Source organism: Sphaerodactylus townsendi, linkage group LG06 (assembly GCF_021028975.2).
Source record: "Sphaerodactylus townsendi isolate TG3544 linkage group LG06, MPM_Stown_v2.3, whole genome shotgun sequence".
In the NCBI taxonomy this organism is placed as follows: Eukaryota; Metazoa; Chordata; class Lepidosauria; order Squamata; family Sphaerodactylidae; genus Sphaerodactylus; species Sphaerodactylus townsendi.
In genome coordinates, this window is record NC_059430.1 from 106831259 (window position 1) to 106847873 (window position 16615).

Consider the following 16615-nt stretch of genomic DNA (forward strand, 5'->3'; position numbering starts at 1 on the left):
TAATGCTGGAGGAAAGTGATGGCTGGCAGCAATAGTTACATCTCCACAGGTTTTGACATTTACCAGTATAATTTTCTACAGCAGCGCAAGAGAAGCACAAATGTTCTGCTAGAAAATCCCAAATGCCTGGCTGAGAAGCCCTGTGCACAGGACAAACGAAATCTGTTACCAAAGAAGAAAGCATGTAGTTGGTTGTTGTGGGCTTTCCAGGCTGTGTGGCCGTGGTCTGGTAGATCTTGTTCCTAACGTTTCGCCTGCATCTGTGGCTGGCATCTTCAGAGGTGTATCACAGAGGGAAGTCTGTCACACATGTAATTCAACAAGGTCTTGGAGGAACAACTTTTTAATTTCTCTTTACTTCATGTATGCCTACCTTTCCCGCAATGGGGACCCAAAGCAGCTCACGTCATTTTTCTGTTCTTCATTTTATTCTCACAACAACCCTGCGAGGTACATTAGGCTAAGACAATATGACTGGCCCAAGGTCACCTGGTGAACTTCCATGGCCAAGCAGGCATTTGAATCTAGTTTTCTCAGATCCTAGTCCAACACTCTAACCACTGCACCATACTTAGTTTCAACATTATGAAACATCTACAGACGTAACACCTGGTATAGCATCTTTACCAGTCTACACAAACAGCACAAATGTCTTCAGCTGCTGTTAGCAATGTTGCACAACAGAGACTTGAATATTCAGTGTGTCCACCTGCTCTCCTGCTGCTCCTGTACATCTGGAATTGCTGCCAAGAAAACTAGCATGATATCACCCCTCTCTGCTTCAAATGGCCCCCTTGTTCACTTTGCGGAAGTTTCTGACAACCCCTCAGTCCTTACCCCCAAGAGAAACCAACCGTTAAGTCGCAGTCCAGGCAGAGTTAGGATACCTCGAAGGCACTGATTTTACTTACTCTGTATGAGAAATGCTAATGGGAAGTGGGTGGTGGATGGAATGGGGGCTATTTGCAGGGAGCCATTAAATTCTTCTCTTGCCCACTGACATGTATGGGGGTAATCCTGGGAAATGTAGTTTTGATGTTCCTATTGAGGACCTACTTTCTATTATTTGCATACAGTGTCTCTTGCTTCAGCACAGTGGCTAGGACGATTGATTAATTTTGAAGGCATCTAATTGTCCCTTGAGTCTTGGCCTATTTTCAGAGCACTGTGTAAGTATGAGAATGGCTTCAAAATGCAGGGATTAATCCATGGAAAAAGAGGGGTGTAGAGGAATAGCATCTCAACATATATTACAAGCAATGGCATTTGTAGATAGCATTCCTTCAACAACCCTCTTCAGGTAACCCCATTCTTAGTTGGAAGCAAATGTTGTGCTCCTAATAAATATCAATGGCTTTGAGCCGATGGCTTTGCTCCTGTGGCACCCTTTTCTGTGGCAGAGACAGTCTTTGGTGGAGGAGCACATACCTCTGGCAGCAGGAAGCTCTATTCACACATGACCAGCATCTTTCAACAAGCCAAAAAACACTGCACAATGGTCAAAGCAGGATGCAGAGTCAATATGTCCTGAGCTAATGGGATAACATCACCCTTAAATAGAGGACGACGCTGTTTGCCCTCTCAGACGGTCTCAGCACACCACGTAAGAAATCAACTAATAAATCCAGAAGCTGCTGCCATTTGCTGTACCTGAAACTGAGCGATCCTTTGGGTCCCTTGGAAGTTTCACTCTTGCATGGGGAAAGATGTATTGCATTGGCTTCCCATTTATCTAGAAGATATAAAAGATGAAGGCCAATTAAACATTAAAGTGTCCTTAAAATGACTTACATGCAAAACAATAGTCACGAAGCATGTTATGTTTAGAAGCTCTCTCTCATCACCCCTCCCCCAATAACATCTGTTTTAAATCATGGTGAAGACTGTTTCCAACATGGCCCTCAGTAGTGCGAGAAGTCCTGTGTCATGGCTGCTTTAACAACAGCAATATCTGAAACAATCTGGTTGTGCAAATGGGTCTAGGGCAGGGGCGGAGCGAGGGGGGACTGTGCCTGGGGCATGCGCATGCCCTTTGCCCCGTTGCAGTGCTGCCCGCCCCGGGAACTCCCCAGACCGCTCCCACCACAGTGTATGCGTGGGGCATTGCACCCCCCATCCCATTGGTGCTACGCCACTGTTCTGGGGACATTCAAGGATTGTGCTCAGGTGTGCTCAGGTGACAATGGCATACAGTCAACACTTAGTGGGGGGCAGGAGTGTGCATACATAAGAGGACAGCCTCTTCCTCATATATATGCATATTAAAGAAGGCTGCAGTGTACATTCTTTGTCACTAATTGTTAATTCACAAGTATGTACATCTAAGAAATCGAAAGGATATTTGCCCTAGGTCATTACATTTCCATTACCCACCTGCAGGAGAAATCTTGGTAACATATAAACATACAAATGCAGGATTAATAGTGACCAGGTGCCTTCTTATCGCTTGTGGGAAACAATGTGCCTAAGCTGTGGTGACCATTAAGGCAGTTCATCCACACAACAATGTTTCTGAGGGGACCAGGAAAGTGGACAGAAAGCAGAAGAAGAGGAAGAGTTTGTTTCGATATCCCAGTTTTCTTTACCTTAAGGGGTCTCAAAGCAGCTTACAAACTCCTTCCCTTCCTCTCCTCACAACAAACACCTTGGGAGAAAGGTGGGGCTGAGAGAGTTCTGTGAGAATTGTGACTTGCCCACGGTCACCCAGCAAGCTTCATGTAGAGGAGTGGGGAACCAAACCTGTTGCTCCAGAATAGAATCTGCTGTTCATGCGGATAAGAGATGAAGCAGACCTTTTTTCTCCAGATTAGAGCTGATGCTCATGTGGAGAAGTAGGGAATCAAGCCCGATTCTCCAGATTAGTGTCCACCACTCTGAACAACTACACCATGCTGACAGACATTTGGTGAATTAGTTCTATGCCCATCCAAAAACACTACGAGGGGAAGAGGAATACCCAGATGTAGCTCAGCGCATTTGTTATGAGGCTACCTCAGAAAGTGGGCATTATGATTTCAAGACTTGCCCAACACTGCATTTTTAGATGCTTGAAGGTCCAAAGGGAGCATTGTGGTTCCACAGGAGCTCTTCACTCAAACAGTTCCATGGACCAGAATCAACCTGGGCTGGAGCTAAGCAGGATGCATTGTGGAAGTATGTGATGTCATCAGGCTCCACCCTATGATGTCAGGTAGGGGATTGGGATGCAGAGGTTTTGGCAAAACTTAAACGTGACTCTTCTCTGTCATCTCAGTGCATGAAATCAATTGAGAAAGTGAGCAGGGCAGAGGATCAGGACTCTATGGCACTTCTGGACTTCTCTGTCCTCCTTTCTTCCTCCTACCTCATGCCATCAGCACTGCCACTGCCCCTCTGTTCTGTGCCTGCCAGTTGCCTCCTAGCAAGAGGCCAGTTTCCAAACCTCTTTAAATAAATTGCAGCAAACCATAAATTCTGCATGGGCTCTGTCCTGAGATTGGGGCTTCCATGAGGATGAGGGAGACCTGAGGAGGTGCCTTGACCACATATCCAGGCATCAGCTCTTCTTGACAGCTTGCCAGGCATCTGTTTGTGTGCTTCGGGGGCACCCAGCTGCCATGACCTTACTGAACTGGCTCTGTTCAAGACTGAAGCCATCTGGGGACACAGAATGCAGAAACACTCTCTAAGCTGCCAGAATTGGTGGAGGCTTTGGGCCACAACTCACCTACTGGTGTAGTGCTTTGGGCCACAACTCATGTATTTATGTAGTATGAAATGTGCCTTCCTCAAGTGAATGCTCCTATGGAGGAAATCAGAAACCGACTTTGGCCCTTTCTATACAAACCTTTAAAAACATTTTGAGGCAGGAAATAAAATGTTTCCTCCATGGAGTCCCACATTTGTTTTTTTCCTCCTTACCTCCCAGAAAAATTTAATTTCCAACCTCAAAATGTTTTAAATGAATCCCCCTTTAAAAGGAATCTTTAGCCTTAAATGTTTTCAAAACATCTTCACTTGTTGTGCGATGTTTCCCATGCCTCTATGCTGTTCCTGAATTTTCCCCTTAGTGCCATTTTATTGTGCCGCTGAGCTCACTCTGTTCCCCTTTGCCTGTTTATTTTTATCATTTCTGTGCTTTTGAAATATTTTTTGGGATAAAATCTTTGAAGAATTGATTATCATGCAGCTCAGGGCAGACTGCCCACCTCTTTGTCTCATTTTGTCCTGGTTCAATGTTTGTCCTTCCAAACCATTTGCATTTGATATCCCCAATTTATGCAGTCATAAATTACCCTTTTCAGTAGTTTCTTGCTTGAAGTGTGTCACAACTAGGAAGTAGCCTTAGTCAAACAGTCCACACTGAATAACCAAATTGTATGCTTTCAAGAAGTCAAAAACAAAAATAACATGCTACTGTCATTTTCAATACCCTTATGTTTCCCCAAGGCACTCCAAGGGGCCATTTCAGATCAAGATAAGTGGGCAGGTGAGGAGGTTAATCCCCCCCTTTGCATTCCCATCCCCACCTGAATCAGGACTCTCAGCACCTGGTTTCCAGAGGAAAACAAAACACTGTGAGCACCATTCTCAGAACTCCCAGCATCCCATGTATTTGACGCCTCATACTATTGAGGTAGGAAGGGGGAATTTTGCAGTTTGTGGTGGAAGCCAACTCCCAGCTGATGAGAGGTCATCTGGGAGTCAGTTTTTATTTCCTGCAGGGAAATTTTGTTGTGTACACAGCAAATGTACTCTGAGCTGACTGCAGGGAGGTTGGGCTCATCTCATCTCCTAGCCTGGAAAATTGGTTGCACCCAACCTTGTGAGGAAGGTAATCAGAAGGCAAGCTGATTCCCTTTCTCTCCATCCCCACCCCACATTGTCCTTGGGGCACTGGAAGAATCCAGATGGCTGTGGAGATTACCTGCCTTAGATGCTTCAAACACGTGAGGTAGGCCTAGCATGATCAGGGGCATCATTTTGCCACACTTGCCTTGACCTTCTAAGGGATCTACTCTGTTAGCCTTTCGTCTCTGTTGCAGAGGGCTCTGAATGTTTAAGCTGGACACAGAATGATGTGCATCAGCAGTACAAGAAGGTGCCCCTGAACTCTTAAATTTACAGTGGGCACCATCAACCCTGGCTGTCCTACCTCACCTGATTATGCCACCTATTTGGGATTTCCCAAAACAAAATGTCATTCCAATATCTCTAGAGCTGTGCTTATTCCCACACTCACATACCCCGCCCCAAACTTAAAGCCAAGTCACTATGTATGGACATAGTCACCTCTCCTAAGGATCATCATGTATTGTTTTGGCAGGTGGATGAAGAAAATGGCCAAATGGCTGAGGTGTGCGGAGGGAAAATGGGGCAGTGAACAGATTGGGGTTTGAAGGTTACGTGGCTGGGGAGGTGGAGAAACAGGCATGAGAAAAATTTTTTTTAAAGGTACACAGCTGAAAGGAGGAAAAACTCATCACAATGTGGCCGACTGTACCAGAGTCTGGCCAGAGTCCAGAGCTGTTGTGCCCTCCAGCATTTCCTTTAAGTAAATCTGCCCTAGGAGGGGGCTCAGAAAAGAGTGAGGAGAGGGGTCTTCGCTGGACCTGGGCGCCTCTCTCCCTCTTGCCAGTTACCTCTCCTTGTATGCCTCAGGTGAGGTCTGTTTTTTTCTCCCTGGCTTTCCCAAAGTGCATCTTTTAAAGGAGTTCCTGAGGGTCAGTTCCTAGTCTCCTCCAATCACTCTGGCCCTGGAGTTGCTCTTGAGAGTGTGGTCAGCCCTTGGCCCAATGGCATGTTGGCTTAGGGCTGAAGCTTACCAGCTTGTCCCCTTGTACTGCCTTAGCGGTCCTTGTCTCCTGCCCCCTTGGGTTGAAGGGCTTGGTTGTGCCACTGATTCCGCTTTGTTCTTTGGTTTCCTGAGTAGGGCTGTGTCTTTCAGCTGCATCTTTCTGAAGGTTGTTGCTATAGGTCCACCCTCACTTGCTGCTGCCTCCTGCCACATTCAGGAATTGCCACAAGATGGAGAGATGCTGTCCCCCAGTGTCTGGCTGGTCTTGCATGGCCAAAGTTCGGTGATTACTGCAGTGGGACTTGATGCCATTTCCTTTTCCTCCCAGTTAAATATGGAGTTGAGAGCATCAGCCCTGGCCCCCTCCAGTTTGTCATAGATAGTGGATTGGCTGGCTTGAAGAGATGTAATAAGCAGTCCACGTTCAAGTGACACTTGCCAGAGAGAGGGACAAATACTACCTCAGAACCCAATTGTTGTGATCCTTCATGTGTGAAAGCCACTGGAGTGGAGCGTGGTCAGCTATAAGGACAAAAGAGTTGGTGGGAAGTAATGCTATATAGCTCCAACAACCCACTTGACAGCTCAGACCTCTTGCTCTGCTGTAGCATAATGGATTTCTGTGGGATACAGTTTGTGGCTCAGGAGTATGATGGGGAACTCCTCCTTGTTCTGTTCTTGGGAAAATATAGCACTCAGATCTAACTTTGAAGTCTTGGTCTGTAGCACCAGTACCATGCAGTGTAAACAACACCTTAAAATGGAAGAACCCTTGAGAGGTTGTGAAGGTCATCTTCTCTTAGTCTTCTATCTGGACTGGGATCTGCCAGTAGCCTTTTGTCAGATTAAGGCTGATCAAGAAGTGGGCTGCTCCCAGTTGATCAATTAGTATGTTGGCTTGTGGCATGGAATGGGAGTTGAAGTGAGCAACATTGTTCAGTTCTTTATAATCATCAAAAAACCTTATCCTCCTATCCAGCCTGGGGACAAACACAATTGTGCTGTGACACATACTAGGGGGGGGTTCAACGATCCACCCCCCAACTGCAGCATTTCCTCTGTTTCCAAGGTCACTTCCTCCCAGTGTTTCCAAGGGATATGTCACCAAGATGCCTGGATCATTTTGGTTTTCCATGGAATCCTGGAAAACACCACAGGGACTCCTCTGAGAAGGGCTTTCACCTCCTTGACTTGCACTGGGGTAAAGCAAGATTGATTTTGGGGTGTTCTGTCAGCATGTCCACCAACCAAGGGAGGTATCCTTTCTCCGGCTCTGGAGGGTCTTTGACAAGTCCACACTCCTCTACTGGCTGCTTGTACTATTGCTTCATGGGGAAGTACCATGTGTCATATGTGCTTGGGCCGATGGCCTGAACAAAAGCCAGTAGCCCCTGTCAGGGGTTGTCCCCTTCTCACCTTGGAGAAGCATGAAAATGCATAGGAACTGTGTTCTCTGGGGCAAACTACTGAAGTCACATTCCTGGGTTATAGCTGTTGGGTTATGGTCGGCCACCACTGAGCCTCTATCCTGGGCTATTCCATTTTTTCTTGCAACTGGCAGATGATCAGGTCTGGAGGCAAACCTTTGGTGAAAGCTGGGGCCACCCGACTTTCCATGAGGGCTAGGATCTCCTGGAGTGCGAAATACAGGATCACAAATGGGATGAACTCCATGGAGGCTTATGGAGTCCCACTGGCCTGGTCAGTCTGTGCCAACTTCTGCAGGACATTCTTTAGGGTTTGGTTGAAGCACTCTATCAGTCCATCCCTCCATCCAGCTGTGGATGGTAGAGTGACAAGAAAATCTGCTTAATTCCCAGGGACCTATATAATTGCCTCATGTAAAGGCATACCCTGGTCTTTCGTGATTGCTTCTGGCAACCCCATCATAGAAAAGAAACGTAACAGCACCTTAGTGACCCTGGTAGTCTTCACTGTGCAGAGGGGATAACAGGCATCTGGGTGGCATAGCCACCCTGAGGAATCTGAGGCAGCAGACTCACAATGTCTCTCATTACCCAGTGGAAAAGCATGGGTCTTACAGGCAGAGACAGTAGAGGGGCTCTGGGCAGTGACTGGGAGGACACTTTTTGGCATATTGGGAATGATTGGCAGTAGGATTTCCTGTCCAGAAATCAGCCACCTAAAATAAATTATCTGGGACCCAAGCCAGGGTTTTGGTCATTCCTCGATGGCCAGCCCACCCATGGTTGTGGGCAAATTATAAGACTTCTGGGTGACATGAGGAAGGCACCAGAAGTTATTAGACTTCTTCCAACCCCAAGAAACTTTGGTGGCTTGGGTCTAGACCCCTTTGTTCTGTTTTACCCAAAGGAGACATTTGGCATGAGGATCCTGCACCTGCATCTCACTTACTGTAACCTTGTTTCTCATCCAGTGAAGAGTGTTGTCCATCTCCTGTGCTGTGAGGAAGCAGGGATTGGCTTCCTAAGCTTGCCATCATGACACCTCCACTTCTGCTGCTTGAGGTTTAGGACTCAGGCTCTCTCTGTCATCATTCCCAGGAAGGACCTTTTCCCCCTGGCTTGATGAAGGATGCTGAGAACTCTGGTATGTCCCACCAAGAAGACTGGGTATGGCAGGTTATAAATCTCTAAATCTTAGAGTGAACCACCCTGTATCACTGGGATTCTCACTGCTGGCCACTCATGGACGTGCTGGGACAGACCTTACTCTGGTCCAGGGCTGAACTGGGAGGCTCTTGGAATACCATGGAGATGGTATTGCTGGAGACTAGGAGGGTTCTCAGCTTCTTTCCAAATATGGTAATGATTGTGGCAAAAGCTGTTCAGTGGGTACTGCTTGGCTGGATAATACTTCCTTGAGTCCAGTGTCACACTCCATCACAGGCCACTCATGCTTATAGCGCCCTACATTTCTGCAGGTGTAAAAAGGGTCCCGATCGGTTCCTGGTCCCCCAGCATTAGCTGATGGGGCTGTTGCAGGTAACAGAATTCACTGCAGAACAGCTGCATCAGAAAAGCACTGTGTATGAGTTGTTCTAATGCCTCTCACTTGATAGGGGCCTGGTTGACCTTTCCTAGGTCCTAGAGAGCCAGGCTGGCAGCTTGCTTTGTTGACTAGTATGTATGGGGCTACCACCTGATGCTTTCCCACTTTTGGTAGTGGCATCTGCAGCTTCATAGTTCTCCAGGATACTTTAGAGCATCCGGGTCCTAACCTCTGCTGGTACTGTCTGTAGTACCTGATCCTCCACCACCTTCTCCATTGGTATCGCTTCTCCTGGATTCTTGGGCTCCAACCATCAAGTGGCCAAGTCAGTCAATTCTGAGACTACCAGCTGGGAATGGTTGCTCTTTTAATACCATCAGTCTCTGAAATGCTGCTGAAGGGTTTCCCTAGTTATCTCGAAGCAGTGAAAAGTGACTACCTTAAGGACATCATAGATGGCCAGCTGGTTCATTTGTATAATTCACAAGGCGCTGCTTGTGCCATGGCTCCTTCTGGCTGTGAATTCCTATTGATCCAGCACACACGCACACGCACACGCACACACACACGCACACACACAAACACACTTGCTGCTGCCTTCTATGTCCTGCTGGGTCCCTCCAAGCCTTGATGCAATGGAGGAGTTGCTCCCGTGGTGTTGGACTGGCATTGCATAGCCAAGATCCAACGACTCCAGTGGCTGCTTCCTCTTTCTCTCAGGTAAGTGCAGGATCCAGAGCAATGACCCTGGACAGGAGGACAATGGAGTGCCCTGATGAATGAGACAGGCTAAGAGGGAAGTGAACTTGAGGAGGAGATTGATCTTGAGGGAGAGAATTGAGAGCTGTGGGCCAGGCTGTCTGACTTGGAACAGTGGAGTAGCAAATTTAATAAAATAAAAATAGAAAGGGGCCACTGGGGAAGCACGTGAGGGCACAGGAAGGAAGTGGACAAAGAGGAGGAAGCAAAGGGTGACCTATTTTGGAGACAGGACGAGAGGGCGTATTTGGATTTCCCCCACTCACAATGCTTCACCTTTATCTGCTGAAAGTTCTGCAGTCACAGTTTTGACCCAGTTGCCTTGTTTCTTTGAAATTCAACATTGGCAGCACTACATTGTCCCATGGTCCAGTTTTGGGGGAAAAAAGTTCAGTGAATGTGATGGCATCTCTGCCTTCACTGTGGATGGGTTTCAACTGGAGGAACATGTGCAAAGCTAAGTGGCTGGCAGTGAACTTCTAGATGTGTGGGTGGGAGACTCTGATGTCTTTATTATAACCTCAGGACAGATCTCAGCTGTCGAGTGCTACAGACCAAAATGGTACTAAGCACATATGTTCCTCGCAGATGGTGCTTGGAAATGCTAATGGAATTGTTCCTGGTAGTCTAAAACCCAGACAGGAACCATTAAAACACTTTAAAGCAGGAACCACCCTTTAAATATGAATATTTTAGATGTAATGAAAATGCATATGAAAATTTGCATAGGCCAGTTTAAGACTCCACTACTGACTCGAGGTGGTGAATTGCATGTTTAAGTGCTCCCCAGTATGTAAAACAATTATCTGCACATGGAAAACTAGAACAACAAAGACAACACTCGTTTGAATCCCTTCTTCTTAGCTTGAAAGGTTCCCATGTGCAAGCTTTTTTTAAAAAAAGAATGGGTTGGATCCAACAATCCGCCTAAATAAGAAATATGGATGTTTGCCACATTCCCTTCTCCAAGCAGTCCCTGCATACCCCGGTGCTGACGCTGTTTCACCCTCTTCACTGCAGCCTTCCCATTTGTGGGGTTACTTGTCCACGTTGGCTTGACCCCAACTTTCCAAGGTTCAGCAAGGACTGTAAGTGGCAGGGCAGGCTTGGGAACCATCCATGCTCCTTTGCGCTGATGAATTGTGGGATCCAATGCAATATTTATACATAGGTCCTTTTCATCTGAAGTGATACCATCCTGGGGAAAAAAAACTAAATGATGGAATGCCCTGCCTGGAAATGTGTGTGTCTTATAGTCCTAAAAGCTACCAATGGGAAGAGAATGGTGCAGTTTGGTTCAGGGGGTCCAAAGTTATGGACCCTCAAAAGGGTAGCATAATCTCCTATTAGCTCCCATTGGAAACAATGGGGGATGAGGCACCCCATAACTTTGGACTTCTTGAACCAAACCTCACCAAACTTGGGGGGTAGCATAAGGACAGTCTCCTGATGATACACTGAAATTGTGGTGCTGATGTGTCTAAAAATGCACCTCATGCAGGCACCAATGTCCTGGTGCAAAAAAAAATTGGTCGTGGTGGAGTGGCGACCCATGTGGTGGTGGTGGGGGGCATCCAACTCAGGTTTTGCCCGGGGCTACAGTTTGCCTCGTTACGCTCCTGCCATGAGAGAGTGAAACCCCCCCCCCAATAGTCTATGGTCCTACCCCTTTGAAGCTAAAGGTAGTGGTGGGAATGCCAGGGAGGGGACAGAGTTAAATTTTCTCTCCCCCAATGAGGCCCTATTCACATCCTTGAAAACTTGTCAGAAATTTCAGTCCTGAACTCCCAAAAATGTCAAATGTCTTTTGGCCTTTACTTTGATATTGCTTGAAGCACCATCTGTCGGTATCTGTCAGAATTAAAGTAAAGAGAGGATCTAGGTCAGAGTGATCAAATGAAGTACTTGGGCATCTGACTGATGCTAGCAAGCTGGGCATAGATGGGTGCACTCTAAATGAGTAAAAATGCGTACGAGAATATGGATAAATTTGTGATCTCAGCTGGGCTACTGTGGATTGTTCAGTGTGGTTTTGTGCTATAAACATTCTGTCTTTATTAGCTGAAATGACAAAAAGTCACTGAGCATGAGACTTTTTTAAAAATCTAAAATGCAGGCTCTTGAATCAATGTCTGATGAACATCAGAATCACCACAATCACTTTCTAGGGAAATAACTGTCTAGCTGACCCTGCATCAGCTGGTTAATTCCCTCTCCCACAGTCTGGAGGGGTTTGGCTGCATTCCTATAATGTAATTTACTTGCAAATGTGATTCATCTCACATCACTGCTCTTCAGCTGCAAGCACAGGACACAGTGTTGTGCAAAAGCCACTGACACTGAACCGAATTATATTCTACATGTTCCAGATGTGGCTTGATGTACAAACCTAATGTGTTAATCAGATAACGCCCCCCCCTCCCCCCAAATTTAGTATAATGAGTGCTGGGCCTTACAATAATTTAAGATACAGTTTACATGCCAAATATATTTATGACACTGTTATGTAACCCAGCATTCCAACATGGCAATCGGCTACTGGAATTAGTCCACATGCTAGGGACTGTAGTATGTAAATCATTTGGCTTCCTAACCTGCCTGCAGATTCTGAAACCTGAAATTCTGCAGAGTTAAGTGAGGAAAGGCTTCATCTATGACACCATGTGATCCAAGAAGGGAGTAAACACTCAGAGGGTGTAAAACTGAATACCAGTGCCAAGAGGCAACTTCCACGTCCTGTTTCTGGATCTCCAGAGAAACTGGTTAGTCACAGTGTGAGACAGGATGCTGGATTAGATGGAACATTGGTCTGATCCAACATGGTTCTTATGTTCTTCTGGATTCCTGTAGCATCTTGTGTGGATATATCCAAGGCCCATTTCTAATCAGTGGCTTTTATTGACATTTTAATAGATTTGCTTTATGTTGTTGACTTGGATTATTTTACTAACATGTTATTACTAGTATGATTTGTTCTTATTGTCTATTTAATTTTATTTTGTTTTATTGTTGTGAGTTGCCTTGAGGAGATCTAAGATCCAAGCAACGTGTGATTGGTGTTTGGAATATGCTGCCACAGGAGGTGGTGATTGTCTCTAGCCTGGATAGCTTTAAAAAGGGCTTGGACAGATTTATGGAGGAGAAGTCAATCTATGGCTACCAATCTTGATCCTCCTTGATCTGAGATTGCAAATGCCTTAGCAGACCAGGTGCTCAGGAACAGCAGCAGCAGAAGGCCATTGCTTTCACATCCTGTGTGTGAGCTCCCCAAGGCACCTGGTGGGCCACTGCCAGTAGCAGAGAGCTGGACTAGATGGACTCTGGTCTGATCCAGCAGGCTCTTTCTTATGTTCTTATGTTCTTAAGATGGCACACACATTTTCTATACAAAGCTCACAGTGCTTCTGCACAGATTTGCTTAAAAGTCTTGTCACCTGATTTTTGTATGTTTCACCCACCTTTTCAGTTCTTCCTATATTCGCACCTCTTTGGGGCAGGTCTTGACATCTTTGTGTGAAATGGCGGAAGTGGGTGGGCTCCAGGGTGAAAGAATACTTTCCCACTGTGAAGCCATTAGGCTGATGATCCATAGATGTGCATCCCATTGAAAGTAATGCACTCTGGAGGAATAAACAGCCTCATTCAGAGGTAAGATATGGATGCACATTCCTGTGAACTGTATCACTTTGAACAACACACACACATTCCAGCGCAAGGGAGCCTGAGCCCAGTTCCCTTGACAACGAGGAAGCATTGCCTTTGCCTGCTCAGTGAGCCACAGGTCAAAGTAACAAGGACAGTGACCAGGGCAAATAATATGTACAAGAGGAGAAAGCAGCAGTTTTTCTTCCATCCACGGTGTCAACTTTCCCAGGGAAAATTGAGCCTCCCATACCTTTGGTGCAGGACTGCCTGGTATGGTGACTGGAAGTGCTTGTACAATCAGGTGACTTTGGGTAGAGGTCATGACACATAGCAGCAGAAGGATAGTACTTGCAATTCAGGGCTGCAAAATTTGGGGACTGGATTTGAAGGATCATAATCAATAGCTTAGAAGATTATCAATGGCTTAGTAGTATCAGTAGCTGAGATAATTATTTTTTTAGCAATAGATGGTTGGAGTAATGGAGATATTTTCATTGTCATACAAAAGGAGGGTTGTTATAGGTAGAAAAAGGAGAAGAGTTTGTATTTCTACCCCACTTTTCTCATCCGTAAGTGATTCACAAGATCCTTCCCATCCTCTCCTCATAATGGACACCTTGTGAGGTAAGTGGGGCTGAGAGAGTTCTGAGTGAACTGTGACTAGCCCAAGACCACCCAGCGGACTTTATGTGAAGGAGCAGCGAAACCAACCTGGTTCATCATAGAATCTGTTGCTCATGTGGAGGAGTGGGGAATCAAACCCATTCCCCATATTAGAGTCCACCTCTCTTAACCGCTACACCTTGCTGGTACTCATTTGGGGTGGAGAATCTCAGCCCCCAGCACACAAGTCCTCCTCCTCTCTCTTTTCCTCCTTTCTTCTGTCTTGCAGCTCTTTCCATGAGTCCTTCCTTCTCTGCAACCTGTCTTGTTCCTCATATCTGTCACTTTCCCTCCTGTCCTTCAGTCGTTCCCCCACCTTCCTGGCAGCCTCTGTGGCTTTCTACTTTCTTCCCACCCTCCAACTCCCATTTTTTGCTCCATCTTCTTTCTGCTCTCCCAGTTAAGTTTTGCCTTTCACCAAGACCTCATGATATAATTGAGTGAGAGCCTAACACTTAATTTTTCTTCATTTCTTCCCATCCTCTTTTAAAAAAAGATAACACCACCCACCCACCACCCACCCTCCGCCGGCCAAATTCAGAATTAGATAAACGATGGCCTTTACTCTGGCAAACTGACTAGTTGGCAATAAGGAAAAAAACCACTTGTTAAAAACACAGCTTTCTTACTTGATCTTGATGCTGGCTTGGTGGTCTCGAGTGGACAAGCTTGTCTGGTAGCCTTCTATCAAAACCGTGAGACTCCCGAGGTTTGTCAAACCAGTCCGTTTCTTCCTGGCGAAGGTGGTAGGCTTTGAAAACCAAGGACATGTCATAGGTTCTGAACCACAGATGCGAGAAGAGCAATATTCCAGGATGTGCAGTCAACATGCATAGATAGCGGGTAATAAGTGGCCATGCATTGAACTCAAAACAACAGGCAAAAGTAGAACAGAAAAGCTCAGGTTAGTAGTAAGTGATAGAGAGAAGATGTAGTCTTGTTGATTGTGGATACCTAGGAGAAGAGACCTCAGAGTGTTACAACCACTTCCATAGCCTCATTTGGGTGATTAAATAAGCTGGTCAGAATTCTGCATACTCAGGGATCATCTCCTGCCCTCAACTCTATCACAGTTGCGAATGTCACCATACCATTCTTGCACAAAGCATACAGAAACCTTGCTGGTGGTTGCTCCCAAGTTCTGAAGCACCCTTCATATTTAGGTTCACTAAAGTTCAAGTCTGGCCTTTCCCCACAAATGACAGAAAACTTTTCTTACACTGGAAATCAGTGGATGAATTATTATATGTATATTAATTGTTAGTCATCAGTGTCTGTCTTGAGCCTGCAAGATAAGGTAGACATTTATAAACAATGAATCAAAGTGCTTTAAATCTTATCACAGTCTTCCCATATTTTCACTCTGATGAGATTCCTCTGTCCTTCAGGGTTCCATTTTTGAGAGATGCTCCCAATGTTCAGTCCATCTGCTGTCCTGCAATGATCAGTCTACTAGTAATTACTACAGAATACAAGACTGGGCACAATTACACTATAATCAGTGTTAAGAGAGGACCCCAAGTGATTGTGGCACAGTGGGTGAGATCAGACTTTTCTCTGGACTGAAGCTCTTATGGACACACAAGTTCTTACTGGGAGGAAGTAAACCAGCAAGGTTCTTGAGATCCACCACTGAGCTGTTTATATGAAATCTATAGTGTGCTCTAAATTAGGCAGTTCTTCCACCTTTCCCTGTAGATATACCCACTCCCCACAAAATGTTAATACACAAAGGAGCAAAAAAGAATGTCCTTCTCCTGCACTTGGCTTACCTCTCAGGGCAAATGCAAAGGCAAGTAATAAAATTGCAACACTGTCAACTCATAAGCCAGGGCCCACCAACATGGTGGCCACCAAGTGCTTTTATAAAGTGGGCAAGGCCAGGTGGGGCATTTGCCCAGCAAGGCTTTTGATTGACTGTGGAGATATTTTAAAAAAACATGTGTTACAGTTGCCAACGAAGCACAAGGATATTCACTGTGAGACTGAAAGCAAGATGTGGCAACCACTTTATAACTGGCTCTACCTCTTGCAGAGGTAATTCCATGACAGCCAGTTCTCCAGCTTAGAGTCTACCACTACACTAACCACTACACTACACTATGCTGGCTCCTGGTTTATGTGGAACCCTGCAGGAAGAAAACCAGCCAGTTTGCAGTAGCAGCAATGGGTGGGGGAGATTCTGGCAGAAAGATGGTGGGCATGGGAAGCAACCACCTCTTTCCAAAGCTGGTTTGGTTGAAACCAGCTACTGGGTCTTTAATTAACTTTTTATTTTTTATCACGCATGTTCTGATTTTCCTTTGAGGAGCTGAGTTAATATGGTGCTTCCAAGCAATCTCTGCTGCAGAAACTGACCTCTGGAGCTTTGTCAGTGTAAGAAACGGGGATGTTATGTGCTCAGGTATCATTCTCCCTTTATGGGAAGTGGCCATCTGCACAGATTTTGATACTCATCGAGGGTTGTGTGAATTGGTTCAAGCAGCAAGCAGTTCACTATGTAGAAGAAGAAGAAGAGTTTGGATTTATATCCCCCCTTTCTCTCCTGTAGGAGACTCAAAGGGGCTTACAATCTGCTTGCCCTTTCCCCCCTCACAACAAACACCCTGTGAGGTGGGCGAGGCTGAGAGAGCTCCGAAAAGCTGTGACTAGCCCAAGGTCACCCAGCTGGCGTGTGTGGGAGTGTACAGGCTAATCTGAATTCCCCAGATAAGCCTCCACAACTCAAGCGGCAGAGCTGGGAATCAAACCTGGTTCCTCCAGATCAGAGTGCACCTGCTGATAGAATCCCAACAAACT

The 16615-nt window shown here is 46.0% G+C and overlaps 1 protein-coding gene across 3 annotated transcripts in view; it reads right to left on the bottom strand.

Moving 5' to 3' along the window:
• Positions 1 to 16615, bottom strand: part of PCLO (piccolo presynaptic cytomatrix protein) — a 177491-nt gene that overhangs the window by 50306 nt on the left and 110570 nt on the right. For all 3 annotated transcript variants that reach the window (XM_048501408.1, XM_048501407.1, XM_048501406.1), the window contains exons 8-9: positions 14446 to 14567; positions 1651 to 1732 (exon numbers count right to left, since the gene is read on the bottom strand). In XM_048501408.1, the coding sequence (XP_048357365.1) occupies positions 1651 to 1732; positions 14446 to 14567 (204 nt within the window). The remainder of the gene's footprint in view (positions 1 to 1650; positions 1733 to 14445; positions 14568 to 16615) is intronic.